The following is a 17,596-nucleotide window of genomic DNA, read 5'->3' as shown; positions in this document are numbered from 1 at the left end:
AATATCGAGCTAAGCTTACGATTTAGCAGTTTTAAGGGTTGGTACATAAAATCTACAACTTCTCATGGGTCCCATTTTCAAAATAAAGGTCAAGTCATTGGACTACGACGCAGTATTCTTGTGCGCATATGATATGGCATTGTAAGAACGCAAAACCCATAAAAAATCTGTACCACTGGCTTATTTTCGAAGTTGCTTAGCAGATAAAACACCCAACACAAATTTAGCAAAAAGGGAGTTATGCAATACCAATATCGAATTAAATACTCTCTACCCTGTTTATTAGACCATTGTTGAGAAGAGTACTCAGTAAAACTACCATTATTAGATAAATACTTTTATCTATTTTTCTCTCTAAATTTACACACAAGTTTTTTTAGTGCAAACCCTTAGATAAAAAACAACACAGTTACATTATTCTGACCCCTCTCACGTAGAGAAAAATAAAAGAAACTTACAACCTACATAATTTCTCTCTTTTAAAGGCTCGGCTCATTAGCTATCTGCCTGACTACATGAACAGATTCCTTGCTTAGTTAGGCTACTGCGCCGATCAAAATTATTTAGTTTTAATCAACTTTTCTAAACGAAAATAACGCAACTTTTAACAAAACATGTCTTGGGATATCGTTCTCTATATTTTCCCTTCTTTTTCATTTACCCAATTAAAGCTTGGCTGTTGCTTATCAGTTGCTTTGTATTTGAAGGATTTCAACCTCTTGTTGCTTATAAGATAAAAGATAAAAGCGTATAGCTTTGGACAGCTTTTCCAAAAGTTTGAAACATGTGTGTCGTTTACTACTATCCTTAGAAAACGCGTATGACATACTAAATCGTTATTTTACATTGCATTGTCATTTGTAAGCTATTAAATTGACAAGGTTGGACGTCCTGGCATTCTCACGTAGAATATTGAGAATGTAATCATTCTATTTCTTTGTTCATCACCAAGTATAAACTGTCAGTATCACACGCCATATTCTCAGGAACGATATAGTTTTCATCATTTTCTTCTAACACCGCCATCTTGAGTGTTTCTTTTGTTTCAGTTGATGGAGCTTCGCCATCAGCACCAAGTGTCAAATACAAGTCTTCATTCTCTATTTCATTCGTCTCGGTTTTTGCAGGTTGTCTAAATACGAAAGATAATGAATTGGCACAGTTATAAATAATTTTATCTTCACTAACCTCAAAGTAAGCAAGCGTTATATACGTGGCATTGTCACGCTAAGTTGAAAGGGAATTTTCTTTTTGGCAAGAATATTTTGCTTTATATTGCACACATTTGTAATAAAATTTCTATGCTTCAACAAAAGCTAGTCCATTATAACAAAGTATTTATTATAAATATTTCTATTTATATACATTTTATACATTTCTGTCTGTTTCAACTATGGGCTGGAACAAACAAAGGTGTTTGAACTCTATTTAAAACTAACAACTGTGTGCGTGGGCTGGAAAAATTAGGAGGAAGTGGGCGAGGAGTAGAAAACATGGATATTGCGAATACAAATCTTTAAAGTTGCTTTTTTCACTTGAATGGCATGTCATGGTAGTGGAACATTGTTTGTGATGCGTTTCTGTAGATTTGATGCATTGTTGACATACTGCTTTAATTTGATTACAAGCAAAATTTAATTAGTTGGATGCTTCTAATAACTAAAATACTTTGCTGATCTCAAGAAATAAATAAGCGAGGGGTGGGAACTCATCAAACACTAAAGGGACGACAATTATTCAGTAGACTACCTGTGTTCATACTTGATCCGATCGGAAAATATTATTAATCGTTACGTAACAATCAAAGGACACCCCTGTTTTGAAAAGACTCCTTTTTTAGTTGACAAATAATTAAAACGTAACGCGCGATTGGTGGTTGAGAACAACACCTCGATGGTTCATAGTTGGGTAGCGTTGGATAACATACATCAAGTAAACTTACACTGGCAAGGTGTTGGTATATCTAGGATTTGAATTTGTTTGTTTTTTCGGAGCATAATTGATTTTATATAAACTGGCCATGGTGTGTTTCGAGTGAAAGCTTTCTTCCTGAAAGAAAATATAATTTATTAGACAACCAATAAAGTTAAAAAGTTTCTTTGTGAAGGATAATGGCCCATCACAAATAACATAAACTTACATTTTTCAACAAGATACCGTCCATCATGTTTCTAAGGTTAATGAATGTTGGTCGGAGGTCAACTGCAACAGACCAGCATTGAAGCATTATTTCGTACACATCATCAGGACAGTTTTTTGGCTTTTCCATTCTTCTACCAGTTTTAATGTATTTCAAAACATCTTCATTCTGAATCCCTGGATACGGGCCCAAACCTAGTGAAAACATTTCCCACAGAAGGACACCATATGACCACCTAGTAGGCAAGTAGCGTTTGGAGGTAAAATATACAAGGTATATCAGGTAAAGTAAAATATATAAAAGTCAATCATCTCTTTCAAAGTAATATCGAAATATTAAAAATCTGCAACAGTTGAACCATAAGGTACACTTCTGGTTAAAATATGTTAGCGCACAGCTGCAAATTTAGATTTTAAACAACTCTATATTAAACTGTTTAAAATTTGATTACTTCTTAATTATTTTATTAAATACAAGCTTTAAAAGCTAAATGGGTCCAGCCTAGCCACTCTCTTTACATCCTTTTCTGGTCTTTGTAGACGTATTCTGTAGTAATATTTTTTAACGCTTCCCACCTGGTCACTTTACCTGATCTATTTACCTGGTCTGTCTACCTGGTCTGTCTAACTGGTCTGTCTCTCTGGTCTGTCTAACTGGTCTGTCTATCTATAAATATAAATATAAAGTGTCTTTTAATTTCTATCTACTTCCGAATATTTATTTCAAATGGAACTTACACGTCACTCTTCGAAGTATACTTCTGGTCAACAATTGCTTCAGGTGCCATCCATTTCATAGGGAGCATCCCTTCAGATTCCTTTTTGTAATAATTTTCTCCGGTAGTATCCCTTGCAAGACCAAAATCAGCGACTTTTACCACCATCTCATCATTAAGGAGAACGTTTCGAGCAGCGAGATCACGATGAACACACTAAGCATGTACAGGAATCATATTTCAATCTTATTTTGTACCATAATCTCTAAAAAACTATGAAGCAAACTTATAAGACCTTACGTTATGTTGTTCCAGAAAGTTCATTCCATCAGCTACTTGCACACCAATCCAAGTTAACTGATACCAGTTTACTTCTTTACTTTCAAGACGATGCCAGTTCAATTCAAAATCATCACGATGCAACCGAACGTAACTGAGCAAAGCTCCATTTGCACAATATTCAAGCAAAACTAACAAATCTTCGCCCTTTGTGCAAGCACCTAGCAAATTCACAATATTTCTATGTTCGCCAATGTGTATCAGCAGCTTTAATTCGTTTGCCAGATCTTTGTATTCTGCGTCTGTAGCATTTCCTATTATTGAAGATGATGAACAAAAACATATTCGGAGATTTTGTGATGTCAGCAGTGATGATCTCGCGTTAATAATACACTGTGCCACTGTGTATTGTTCGCGAAAAAAAATTTAAACATTCAAAAAAAAATTTAATAGGAAATCAACGGCATATTTGATTTTTCGCACCTTATTTTTAAGGCCGGTAACAACTTCGATTGAACCTCTTTATACAACCTTTTTAGACACTCTTATGTTTATAAAAAGGTGTAGGAATTTGCTTTCAGCTCGCTTTTAAAAAATGTTTACAGCGTATTCTTTTTTGTCTACGCAGTTATTTAGTAACACCCCTGGGTGAGAGTGTTTAATATGCAACAGAGTTCCGCGGATGCAACAACAAATTTAATTAGGGCGCCGTATCGATCAATATTCGCTGTATCCGTTTATACGGATATTTTGATGGTTTTTTAATTATTTTTTTCAAGAAATTTATTTATCTGTTGTCTTATTGTGAGTGTTAAAACCGCTTCAGTTTCTTGTTTAATTCATAAAAGAAAGTTGCAATTTGCCAAAAGAAACCCATTCGCTTATTATGTCTATCTCGTTTATAAAAATTTCCGAAAAGATATGTATTTAGAGTTCTACTATAATGAAAGCATCCTGTCAAAATGTAGTGTTCACTGTTAGCGTGTTAATGTCTGCTAAATCAAAATAAATTTTTGCAGAGTTTAAAGAAATATTTTTCCTTTATTTTTTTGTATGATTAGGAAATTATGCATCTCTCAACAAACCTTTTAACGTTTTTACGGCTACGACCTTTTTACTTCTTCTTGTAGACAAAGCCTTTTTAATAGCGCTCTTTTTTGTTTTATTTGCCCTTGGACGAAACCATTCTAAGCCTGCTGCAGAAGCCATCCAAACTTGGCCAAACGTGCCTTCTCCAAGAACTTTTAACAAATAAATGTTATGCCTTGGAAATTCAAATTTTGGATCGTAGTATAGATTGTTGCATTGTTCAAGAATACTTCGATCTGGATCAATCTAGAAAATTATTACAAACTAGTTATTAACACGTGGAAAATCAGGGTAACATGAAAATTTACTTGGATGGTGGTCATTTCTATATTACAGGTGCGAAAAAAATTGCGTTTTTTGATTACAACACCAGTTTTTAACTTGACTAACAAAGACATAACAACGAATAATATAATATAGATATGTGTGTAACAATAAAAATGAACTAAGAATTAAAATATCAAATTTGAAAAATGGTGTCAATGCATTTGTGCACTAATTGTTGCGTGACTAACTGGCAAAAAAAATGTTCACGCTAATATATTACGTCAGAATTTGTAGTTACCATAAATTGAAACATGTATTCATTATTTCTTACCTTGTTCGAGCCATGTGATAATAAAAATCTGTTGGCTTTTCTTTTAGCTTTTTTTCTTTTGTAATAGAACAGTACAGTCAAAACAAGAATGATCACGAAGGCTGCGCTGGATAATGATATAATAATGATCAACTCTGATACATCCGATTTTGATTCTAAAATCAAAACAAAGCTTATTGGAGAAAAAGACAAGCAAGGATTTCCAGAAAATCTTCGTCAAATTTTCGTTACTGATGTAAAAAAAACTTAAATACGTTATAATTACTCGCTTGTACTGTCAAAAATGGAAACAATTTTTACTATTTATTAAAATTTTTGGTGCTTTGGCGCGTCTTTGCTAACGTCAGGGTCCTTAACTTTATTGCTTCAAAACTATAAACACAACGTATAAATAAAACACTAATGAGGACAAGAAACATACGTTGTACCCTTACCCAGGATGTGTTTTTGCTAGCTAAATTTTTAGCTATATAGCTAGTATAAATTACATATTAATTAAGCATTAAAACCGAAGATAAACAAGAAACAATTGGTAGCTGAAAATCCTAGGTAGGTTGCCAGTTTGATTTTTTCATTACGAAGTGATTGAAAACTACTCTTTCTGAAATTTCTTGTAACAAAAACTGAAGCAGTAGTTAACTGTATTGTTATACCCTAATAATAAACATTAAGCTTATTTCTATCTATGAGTAGTTTACCATATTCTATGACATGAATTTAGTTAATTTTGCCTCTCAGGGTCAAGAAACTTGGTAGTAAAGAAGTCATTACCTTCTGTAAAGGTGTACGTTGCATTTTTAACAGAACTAGCTTGATTGTGAAGCCATGTCGTGATTTCAAAATAATGAACAGAACCTATTGTTCCATTGAACGAATATGTTACATCAAAACTCGTAAAGTTAAGTTTTATTAACTCATCGTTATCAGTTGATCTGTGTGTCAAAGAAAAGTAGAAACCAGAGATTTCGGCAATTAAGTGGGATTCAATGTTCCAATCCATCGTAGCTTTGGTGCCATCTTGAGTAAAATGCACGTCTTTAACAGCGTCTAAAATTTAACTAGGCAGTTATTGATTATTCACTTTCCGAGTTTATTTCTTTTGATGTGTGCCAAATTTTTTTAAAAACATCTGATGAAAAACAAGTATTAAAATATTTGACATGTTTAGTAAAAATTTAATAAAGTCCGAAATTTTCAGAATCATAGTGCAAATGCATAACCAGCTCTAACGGTTTATTTGATTATTTACGTTTGTCACTTCTTGAGAGCGAGGCTTAAAGTGAAATAGAAATTAAAAACCATTTAACCGTAACAGACTAACAAAATTGAAAATTACGCACATGCTACCGAATTTAAAAACCATAAAACAAAAGTTGCAAAAAAGTTCACATTGAAGATGAGATGTTTATATCGCTCCCTGAAGATAATAACGACTTCTGCGTCATGTTAAAATTTTTTTTGGTTTGCTTTCAAATTTTCTTATTTTGTACAAAACGCTGTTTTTCTTATAGCATGCACCCTGGGGATTTCTCGGTTTTCGTTAGTGACTGGGACTTGTTTCTGTTTTCCACAAAATGGTGAAAAAAAGCGTGATGAAAAAGATGGTGACGTCAAATCAAGTTTTTTTCGAGCCAGTATAAATATAAATATAAAACAAAGAAGTTACATTCTGTATTGTTCTTAATTCATGGGGAAATTTAGACTCGGGTTGTTTTTAGTTTTAAAACCAATGACTTTTTTTATTTTAATTTTTCTGAAAAATATAATTCTCTTTTTCGTATTAATTTGCGCACGAGTGAATTATTAAATTTCTGCTTGCACCTTTGTAAAATGATGGAACATCAATTTAATTTCATAATTTTGCCCAGAATTCCCGTACGAATTATGATATTTAGGAAACGGCAACACATGTATGCGCCTATCTACAACCTCTCAACTTTTGCAAGCTACAGAAATACCAGGTGCTTTCAAAAAATACAAACCAAACTCATAAGCAATAACCAGTCTCGTGTAAGCAAAAAAGACAACAAAACCTTTCTTATCACAAGAATCAATAGGTTTCGTACGACGAAAAACGAAATTTAGGCAGAGCGGAGATTTTGCTTAGCGAACAACTGAGCAAGCAAACATATAAGTTTGATCCCTTAAAGAAGTTAGTTAACAAGACACAACTAAGCAACAGTCCAGTCTGCGAAATACACAGAAACGTAAGTCACATTGAGCCTGTGGTGTTAAAAAACAAAAAATTGGTTTACAGTGTTTAAATCGAAAACAAGTATCGTTCTAACCTAACTTATTTTTGGTTGAAAGTTCTAAATTGCTTGATCCGGATTCTGTCAGAAGTTCCACATGGTATGTTTGATTGATTCGTAGGTAAAGAACTTCCATATAACTTGAAAGTTCACCAGGGCAGGAATTACTTGACTTTCCTTCCCAATCGCCCTTTTTGAATGTCATGATTTGCTGAGGATGATTCATTGCTTTTTTCCAAACGAAAGATGCAAAATCATATCCTAACTTGAGTAGTTGAAAGGCTTCTGGTTTCCCATCTGAAAAAGATTTCAAGAAAAACTATAGCGTAAGTACCTTAGTTTAAATAAAAAAGAAAAAGAAATTAATAAAGAATGCTTTTCGCGACTAAATTATGTTGGGATAGTTCGCCAGGATTTTTTATGCTTATAAGCCGTTTAAATATTTTACGAAAAATTATTTTCTCAAATCTACTTTTCAGAAATTTTATTTTACTCTGTGCTTATTTAAGGTGACATTTAAATGAACATTTTTATACCACCAGTAGCTGACTCTTGTTGTTTATTATTCTAAAAATTACGTGTACTTCTTTCGCTTCTAATGTATGCTTCCTTAATCAACTGATTCGAAATGTATTCCAGGAAAGGAAAATTAAAAACCGCTTCCAACCGAGACATTCTACGCGTAAATTTGCCTGAAACAAGAATGCTAGATGTAGAGCTGTACAATCTTATAAAAAGAAAAGAAATAAAGAACATATGCAAATTTAAGAACAGGGTTTGCCATACTTAAACGTTTACATTAAGACTCTAAAATACAGATGTTTAGTTGTTTATAATTTTCAAAATAATAATTTTAAATTATATTTCAAAACAGTTGAAAACATGTCTCTTATTTTGGCAACTGTCATCAGGAAGAAAATTTGCTCATTTTCACTTTCGTACAGGCCTATTATGGTTGCCATATATTTATTTCTTGATTTAAATCTGGGTCTATCTAAAAACGATCCATCTTGATGCAATTAAAAATCAAAATGTCAACAAGGTTTTGTTTAATACAACTACCTTATCTCAACATATGCAATTTTGACAGAAATCACACCTATAATTTTCAATTATAAATACAGTTACACCCATTTGAAAACTCTATACCTGGATTGTTGACCGCATCGCTGTATTGATCACATAATCCACCATCTTGTATTTTTGCTATAATTTTTCCTTGTTCATTAGTGTTAGAAGCTCTGACAAGAGATGTTGCGCTCTTTATAAATTGTTCTGTTTCTACTACCAAGCAATATTCCATCGACAGGAGAACAGGATGGACATCCACACTGTTTAGTTGCGTGTATTTATACATCACATAAGAATGGTTTACACCATCATGCGCAAGTATGATTTGAAAAGAATTTTTTTCATGTTGAGCATTGTGTTTTGGAACATCAATATAAGTCACAATGAAAGCATAGCGAGTGGAAGAGAAGTTGAAAAAAGAATTAAGGTCGGTATTGATGCTGGAAATGATGTCTGGTTCTTGCGTTTCTCTGTAGTATATAGCGCCACTGTGTGTAGTATCCAAGTTTGTATGATATGGCGTTAATACATTACCTGGGTAGAGATATTTGTTTCCTGGATAAAGTTTAAAGTTAGCAGTTTTAGGTAATTTCCACGTAACCGGAATTCCAATTGATATCAAACCGTTCACGCTGATCTAAACAATTATTAACCAGAAATTAACCACTGACCAAGTAAAATTATCAGCACTTATTTTGTTAGTAAAATTTGACGAATGATACTTTTCGCCTTTTAACGCCCAAGTAGGCAATATTACGCGACATTTATACAGTTTTTTCGCGTTTCGATTCTTTAAGTTGTGCAACTTTTCAAAGCTCCTTGTGGTATAATTATGTTTTCTTATCTTCTTTCAATGTAAAACAACTGTATTTATTTTAAATGGGAAATGTAGAACTTTTAGCGGACTTTTTTTACGTATAAGAAGTGTAAAGACAAGTTGAAAGTGTGAATTTGAAGTGAATTTTCCGGTGCAGGTGTCAAAGTAAAATTTAAACATCAGCCGTATAGGAATGAAGTTGACAAAACTAGATTATCTGTTTCTTACAGTTTAAACGATATTAACAGTTTTGTTTCGAAATAACCATATCTTCCTCCTTTAAAATGCGCAAGCTCTTAAGCTCGATACACTATAGCTCGTGCAAAATTATTCTAAAGCTAGTATTAAATTTCAGGAATTTCATATGCGTAATGGAGTTCATGCAGGCAATTTTGCCCAATATTAGAAATGTCAATTGGCATCAACTGGTTTTGTGGTGTTGTTTTTATAACTTACATAAAAGGTGTCCTCCATTTTTGTATAAAAAGGAACAGGAGTCTTTAAAACAACTTTCTCTGCAATATTATCGCCTCTCTTCATCTTTGTATCATTCGCAGCACTGCCGTACGGGAACAAACCTACAGTGAGACAGTGTAAAAATTTAACAAAGAAAATATAGTCAACTATTTACAAGGTATCAAATTTTTCAAACGTGTTCAGAAATCATCACATAATCGTAACAAACTAGAAAACAGAAATTTATATCATCCTTACTTGTCATTGAATAATTTAAATACTATGATGTCATGAACAAGTGAGTTTATTTCAGGCTTATTCGAGTGCTGACTAAACAGATGAGTGATATTTTTAAAATCCTTACTTGTTTTGCTACATCTATCGGGTGTGAGTCTTATCACATGTCGTCCAGGTACATTGATGTTTGAAGTGAAAACCAACTTTTTACTCTCATTTCCTGCTGCGTATGTCTTCCCTATGCATAAGCGTTCGTAGTAGCCAACGTAGCCTTCGTTGATCAATTCTCCTTCATAATTCAAAATGGCATACGTTTGATTTTTGTCGGTAACTAAAACCAGTTGAGCGTAATTGCCTTCCCCAAAGTCAGAAGTCACAATAAGAAAAGCGTGTTTTGCTGTAAAATTGTTTGATGAGAATGCTTGAACATCTTTGCTAGCCTGTTGTAGAATCCGATAGCTTTCAGAGTATTCCGTTGTGAGAGCCTTGCTAATAGTACCTTTATAGAAAGACATCACAGTTGTCTCTGTTGATAAACTCTCTTCATTTGATACAAACCCTTTTGCATTGACCTGTGGATATCAAAAGTGTTTTTAATTTGGTCCAGCACTTGTTGAAATAATACACTAGTACTTAAAATGTTGGTATGGTTAAAAAATGCTTAAAAGGCTAAATTTTATACTCACAAAAAGCTTTTCACGCATTAAAGTAAAAAAAGGCACAGGTCGTTGCGTGTAATAGGAAAATGTATGGAATCTGCCAGTTGAATGAGTGTAACCATATCTTCCTTCGAATGGGTATGTCACTAAAATTAACAAAATTTATTTCTGCATCATCCTTCGCAACACCGCGGTTCAAAAAATGTTATGGCAAAAACTGCTATGATGTGTTCCTTCTCAATAAAAAAATAAAATTAAATTAACGAAGAGGTAAAATTAATCAAACTTTACCTGGTTTAGGGCACTTTCTTCTTGTAACCAAGGAGACAGATGCTTTCATGTCGTTTTTTGTTGCGTGACCAAAAAACTTGCAGTACTTGTAATAGACATAGTACTGAAAATATCCCCATTTGTAAGGAGTTCTAGTAATGCTGTATATGGTTTCCCCGTTTATAGCAAACACGATTTGAAACACGTTGTTGATTGGAAAACCTACGTTCATGGTAATAACGACGCATTTGGTTGGATAAAAATTTAAATTGTGAGCAGTCCTAATGTCTTGTGTGGCTTTTAAAAGGGTGAAATTATCACTCGTCTCTCTATACGTTAAGTTAAAAAGATCTAAAATGCGTCTTCTACTTGAGCATGCGATCTAAAAATTAAAACAAAAATTACAGCTTACAACAATTTTTGTGGATGTGTATGGACCGAAATTTTTTTATGCTATGCAGTAAGAAGCAACATAGCTAGTTTTTAAAAAATTAACTCTCGATATCATGCGCACAAATGTAGACAACTAGTGAAATTAAGTATTACAGCGGATTCCTTGAAACTGTTTCCATTAAGTAACAATATCTTCTTGACTTTAGAGTCTTACCTGGTTAACAAGTACACATAAGAAAAAAGAGTAAAAATTTTTTTTGTCATTTTTTTTATTACACTTTCTCGTTACATTGTTAACCGACACTGCAATAATTTAATTGACGTAAGAGATCTTGTTTTACCGCGTTTCCGAAGCTAATTTTGTCGATAGTTAATTTCCTAGAATACAACTGATACTTACGTAAAACCCTTCCTTCATGTTAGGAAATGCTACCCGTTTTATGGCATTCAAAGGTGAATATGATTTCTTAAAAAGAGTCATTTCATTTTCAACTTCATCCATTAAAGATCTATTGAAGGCGTGGTAATCCTCGCTGGGTTTTGTCTCATCTCCGCTCTGTTCACCATATGGGTAAAGTTCTACGCAAATAAAAGAAATAAAAAAGCTACCTTGTATTTCATGGACTTACATTTAGTTTATTTTACGTATAATAGCTACATATTGTCCTGCTTTTTACCTGCAAGAATATGTACGCAACGTACAGACATTCCCAAGCCTCTGTGAAGTTTTGTCAACATTGGCTAAACGTTCAACTATGCTTATAAAAAAATTCGTGCACGTTTACACCAGTTCAAGAAGATTAATATAAAATTAATGACGCATACCAATCTTTTTGGCATTTAAAGGTATCGGCAGAACATAGGCGCCAGCAGAATACAAATCCTTGTTGTAAAGAAGCCATGTTTTTAACCAATCATTTTGCATGTATATAGTACGTTTTGGATAATCATAATTATGGCTTTCTGTCATCACATCATATGGCTTGTGAAAAACAAAAGTCGCATAAACCAGATCGGTGTCACGTGCGACTAAAACTTGTAATGTCGGTGGATAACTAACATCAGTTGGTTGGGACAATTTGAATTCTGTCATTGAAAGCAGATAGGCGCGTTGGGCTGTAAAGTTACTTCCAGTGGCTTGACGAATTTCATTTGTGGCACGGTTGAGTGTGTTGGTATCATATACTTCGCGATATCGACCGATTGCAGACTCATCGCCTCTTAGGAAGTGAAACTCGAGCAACATTTCACGAATTTCAGCTGTGGATGTTTCGTATAAATGAAAGACTCCCTAAAAAACATATTTTCGATATTTAATTATTAGTAAAGACAACAAAATTAAGGTAATAAAGAAATATAAATAAAATAAATAAAATATAAATAAAATAATTCTCGCTTTTAAAATTTGACATCTTTGACTCTCGGCACTTTTTTAAAAGTTTGTTTAACCACAGAAGTGTACTTTGAAAAAATTGATCCAACAACACCGTCAAATCTCTTACAATCGACAAGACTTCTACTTAAAAAGTCTGGCAAATTTATGTTAATGTTTGCCATTTTTAGTTTATTTTGAAATTCACCAGAGTTTGGCTTTTTTACAGAAAAATAATTAATAACTGCGATTGGATAGCCATTTTTCAGGAAAACGATGCAGAGAAATGTTTTGAGAAAAATATATCCCTCTTAATCAGTATCTCTTTACCTATCGTTTTCAAGAATTTTGAATGCTTTTTCGATTTAATTACTTATTTCTGCGAACAATCAATTTTTTCTCATATTTGTAGAATATTATTTTGAGATTTCCTGAAAAGTGCAATTTTGCGAAATTTAGTTTTTCCTATAAAGTCTAATATTACAAAAATAAGTCCCGCAAATTTGAGATAATATTATAGACTAGTCGTTAGCCCGTGGAAAAATCCACGGTTTTGCCTGTTCTTTTTTATACCACATTGCGTGCTTTTCTCTACATGCGCAGCTAAGCTACTATTTTGCGTGACAGACAGACAGGCAGATGGACAGACTTATACGGGCATTTTAATATAGATAATATTTCTTTACTTACTACCAAATTTGATTGATAATATTTCATTCCAACTCCAGAGTCTATAAGATCGGTGTTTACACCAAAGCTGCTGTAATACGGATAAAAACCTGAAAATAAAATACAAATAAAGATCATTTTCGCATAAATTAGGATAAACAAAGTAAATGTCCGATATTCAAGTTGTTTTTGTACATTCTTAAACGTTATCGCTGTTCAAAGTTGAACATTCTTTTCACATTATAAAACAAAGGAAAAAGCCCACAAAGAAGCAACGAAAGACAACAACAACAAAAACAACAATGAAATACACCTTCCGATAAGAGATAAAGACTTTGAGCAAAACATACGTCAAAGGAAGACCTTAAAGCATCGGAAAATTAGTTTTTGTGGATAAAAAGACTTACTCATTATTTTGCATGTTTTTGTCATTTCATACACATGAACGCCTGTTACATTGATATTCGATGTAGAAGCTAACTGACTGCTATTTTCTGAATCTATAAATTCCTTCCAACTACAAAACGGCTCAGAAGAACCAACAATCGCATTATTTGATTCCAAATCAGCATAATTTATAATGGCGAATGTATAATACCTGTCTGTAACAAAAACGACTTGAAATGTGTTTAACTCGTTCGGATTTTCTGTTGAGTAAACATTCTCATAGGTTATTAAAACAGCTTGCGCAATATCGTAACTTTGATTTGAGTACAGACGAATGAATGAACTCGCTTTGTTGAGGATGGTTGTATTATAAGATTCTCTGTAAAATATGTCGCCCCTGCTACATTTATCAAGAGGCTTGTGGTAAACTGCAAAGCTGGTTATTGAACTTGACAACACAACATTCTTTACAGGTGGCTTCATCATTGTGATTAATCCGTTCTTATCAATCTATGTAAAAAATTGTAAAGAATAGATAGCATGTAAAATTATTTATTTAATTTTTGGGCATCGATCTTCTTGTAAAGCGATTTTTATTTACAAGAATATTTACTTAAAATATTTGGTTATATTTGGTACTAAATAACAAAAAAACATATTTACAGCTCTTATTTCGCAACCAGTTAAAACATCCCCTTTACATGTAGAACTATATAATTACAGTTGACTCTCCGTAATTCGAATTCCCACGGGGAAGAGTTCTTGTTCGAATTATAGGCATTCGAATGATAGATGGTCTCCGTAATTCGACATTTAAACTTCAGAGAGAGAAGATTCGAATTACAGAGAGAAATACCGTTAATTTCAAAATCAAGAAAACATAGTTCAAGTTTCATTCAATCTTTATTTTCATAGTTTACACAAAAAAGAAACTTTATTTGAAAAATTGTTGAATATTTGATTGCTTTACCATGGAGAGACTCGACGAGTTACATCACCAAGTGATTTTCTCAGGTCGACACCAAACGATGTAAAAATGCTTTGAAAAATGCTTTCGTTTTGAAAATAAAGTTCAAAAGACAATTTTTGAACATTAGAAAAACATTCGGATTTGTCAAAGCCTTGTTTACACTTTTCTCTCCCTAATTCGAATTAGGGAGAGAATGAAGAGACTAAAAAAACTGTTTGAATTATAGAAAGTTTCGAATTGTAAAACGCACTCGTTCGAATTATAGAAATATTTGAGTTATAGAGATTCGAATTAAAGGGAATTAACTGTACTGTAATGATGTAAACGGGAATAAATACTAATTAAGCAACAAAAGTAGGTTTAAATAAACCGATAAAACGTAACCCATTGTTTGAATACAAAGAACCGTGTAGCTGATTAATTTCAATCTCTCTTCCCCTCTCTCTATTCTATAGTTGAAGTCCCTGATCGGTACCCCGCTCAAATTGTACATTGACATAGGAAGAGGAGAAGATGTGACACTATAGAGAGATAATTATCGAGAGCGCTGTAGACATGACTAGCATGTCTTGACTAGCATTCACTTACGAGAATCACACTTTTAAACCGTTAAGAATTAAATTTGCTTGAATATGTTTTTTTTGAGTATGTAAACATAGAATTTCTTCCCAGGCACACAAATCAGATTGGTCGAGTAATAAAACTGAGGAGATTTCCGGTATGTGTAACAAAGAAATGGTGTACGAATGAGAGAAAAACGATTCTAAGAGAAAACTATTTTTTGGCTCTATTATTTCGGTTATGAACGAAAAGTATTTGTTATAAAGACATTACATCACTTAAAATCAGATTTACAATAATTCAAGGATGTTATACTTTTTACAAAATCATAAAGATGCTTTTTACTCACATAAATTTTGTTCGCCTCTTTTGAGAACAAAAGCATAGGTTGTTGTAACTGAAACTCCATTACGTCATCACTACAATGTCTTCTATCTCCATTTGCAAAACCGTATGGAAAAAGGTCTAAAAAAATGTAAAACACTGCATCATAATGGGGAAGGAGGAGAACGCATGTTAACGCGAATTCAAATGGATAAATAGGATGTTACAGTGCGGCTACTGCTAATCGAATGTTTTTCACTGTCAAGCGTTATGTGAGCGATGCACGAAGTAGTACGCTTATCATCACAAACAAATAAAGTTATAAAAAAGAAGTACTCGAGGAGACAAGTAAACAACAGGGAGTTGTTTTACACAGAAAAAAGAAATACACATTAATCCAGACATCAGACGACATTAAAAAAGAATCACAAGACACATAATCAAATTTCCTTACTTTTCCACTCAGCAAACGAATTATGCATTAAAGCACACAAAATCATTAAGATTATCATTTCTCCAAAGTTTACAAAATCATACAGATTTCATTTCCCAATTTCACTTTTTTACGATTTTGCAAGCTTGTTCTCATAATTTCTTAAAGTAACGTATCAATATATTATTTTGCATTTTATTCTTGTTTTGTTTATCGTTTGTCAAATTGATTAAAAAAAAAGAAAGAAAACAACGATGATGTATAAAGAAAAAAAACACAATAAAAGTATGACCAAGCTTGGTATAAATTAAAATAGGATATGAAAAATTTTAAACAAAAATGTAAAGATAGTTCCAGAACAATTATTTTATATAAATTCAATTAAATTTCATTCAGTGATTTTTATTTTTCATTTCCAAATTTTTTTTTATTGCAAAGAATTTTTTGAAGTTAAAATCTTTTCATATCGAATAGGAACAAAGAAGTCGCAGTGAAGTGAGAAAATTTATAAAAGAAAACAAAAAAAACACACGCTAATTAAAGGGAGGGCCATGAAAATATAAACAGGACTGTTTTATTCCTAATAAAATCAATTGCTATGCTGTTGGATTATTCTTTCTGTTTAAATTATTGAGCACCTCGCAGCAGACATCAAAGCTTTAAATTTGATTGGCTAAGAAAAACAAACGGGCGAGATCAAATGTTAAAATGGAAGCTATAACAAGAGACGGCGATTTTTAAGAAGCAAACAATGATAAATTCATTTCAATAAAATCGATAAAAACGACGACGTGCTATGCATGTCGTGTTTTTCCAAATAACTTTTAAACTGACGGCTAGTTAAACATGTTTTGTTCGAATGTGATAGTATAACCGTAAGGGAAAATTTTAAAAGAATGTACAGAGATGATGAAATAAAAAAAAAACAGAAGGAAAGCTGCGTAGCCTTGCGGAATTTTTTTGGGGGTGTTGGACCAACTGCGCCAAAAACGGTCTGCAAAAGAAAGTTATAACATTTTTCTTCCGCAAATAAACTGTTCTTCCAAAGTATATGTAAAAAATTTATCTTCTGCTTAAGCCACAAAAAATAGTTATCTTTTCTAATGTCAAATCCCGCCCTTAAGGTCGAAACTCGCTCTAAAGTGAAAAATACGACGACAATAAGTATTTGGAGTACATTTGTTAAAGTCTTGTTGTTGAATAACGTATTAGAACTAACGGCAGATTATTAATATGTTAAGACAAATTCGGCTTTGTGAGTTGTCATGAGTAATGCCAGAACATTATTGAAAAACCTACCAAAACGCAATAATTATATTAAAAACTCATTTTTGTTAGAAATTTTTCCTTGGGATACGCCATTTGCCAATTTCCAATAGAATTGAATCACGCGTTTATGATGCTACGACCTTTATTTTATGGTAGGCTTCGGAACTGTGGGTCAAAAGATGATTTGAAGAAAAATAATGTTAATGACCTTATGGACTAAAGATGACGTCATATCTGCAAGGAAGTGTGGTGTTTTAACGATACAAATAAAAGGATCCGTTCTTCCATAAACATTAGCGCGTACGTCATTAAATTTGTAACTTATACGTAGAATAATGCATTCAAGGTGTTGAACGTAAGGAAAATAAATTAATGATGTCATAGGGAGTAGAAATGACGTAATTCCGCCGGATTATTATTTCCTTGAAATATTTTGTGCAATTTAACACTGGGACCCATATATGCCCTTAGCAATCATGTGGCAACCATCTGATAATTAAAATGCATCTGATAAATATTTATATAACTATCTCTTCTATATTTATATAAATATAGAAGAGAACCATCACTTGTCCATACACAAAACATATTTTTTCGGCAATTTGTTTACCCGTTGCCTCTATTGTCTAGAGCTT

General features: G+C 32.8%; 1 protein-coding gene across 2 annotated transcripts; it reads right to left on the bottom strand.

Annotated features, from left to right (window-relative positions):
• Window positions 1–321: 321 nt before the first annotated feature.
• LOC130625556 (uncharacterized) lies at window positions 322–15,961 on the bottom strand. 2 transcript variants are annotated; one of them, XM_057440662.1, is made up of 20 exons: window positions 15,714–15,961; window positions 15,285–15,400; window positions 13,425–13,914; window positions 13,039–13,127; window positions 11,802–12,267; window positions 11,377–11,555; window positions 10,605–10,965; window positions 10,341–10,459; window positions 9,782–10,226; window positions 9,418–9,539; window positions 8,223–8,781; window positions 7,110–7,370; window positions 5,593–5,868; window positions 4,822–4,976; window positions 4,220–4,469; window positions 3,156–3,448; window positions 2,878–3,071; window positions 2,141–2,375; window positions 1,943–2,049; window positions 322–1,132 (listed from the first exon to the last, which is right to left on the bottom strand). In XM_057440662.1, the coding sequence occupies exons 1-20, from the start codon at window positions 15,769–15,771 to the stop codon at window positions 925–927; spliced, it is 4,983 nt and encodes a 1,660-aa protein (XP_057296645.1). In that variant the 5' UTR covers window positions 15,772–15,961; the 3' UTR covers window positions 322–924. The 2 variants fall into 2 exon arrangements, with proteins under 2 accessions (XP_057296645.1, XP_057296646.1); XM_057440663.1 differs by lacking the exons at window positions 15,285–15,400; window positions 15,714–15,961 and having other exon boundaries at window positions 13,616–13,747.
• Between the last annotated feature and the right edge of the window lie 1,635 nt (window positions 15,962–17,596).

Source organism: Hydractinia symbiolongicarpus, chromosome 14, assembly GCF_029227915.1.
Source record: "Hydractinia symbiolongicarpus strain clone_291-10 chromosome 14, HSymV2.1, whole genome shotgun sequence".
Taxonomy (NCBI): Eukaryota; Metazoa; Cnidaria; class Hydrozoa; order Anthoathecata; family Hydractiniidae; genus Hydractinia; species Hydractinia symbiolongicarpus.
The sequence above is the reverse complement of the archived record's forward strand: the minus strand, read 5'-3'. Positions and strand labels throughout refer to the sequence as shown.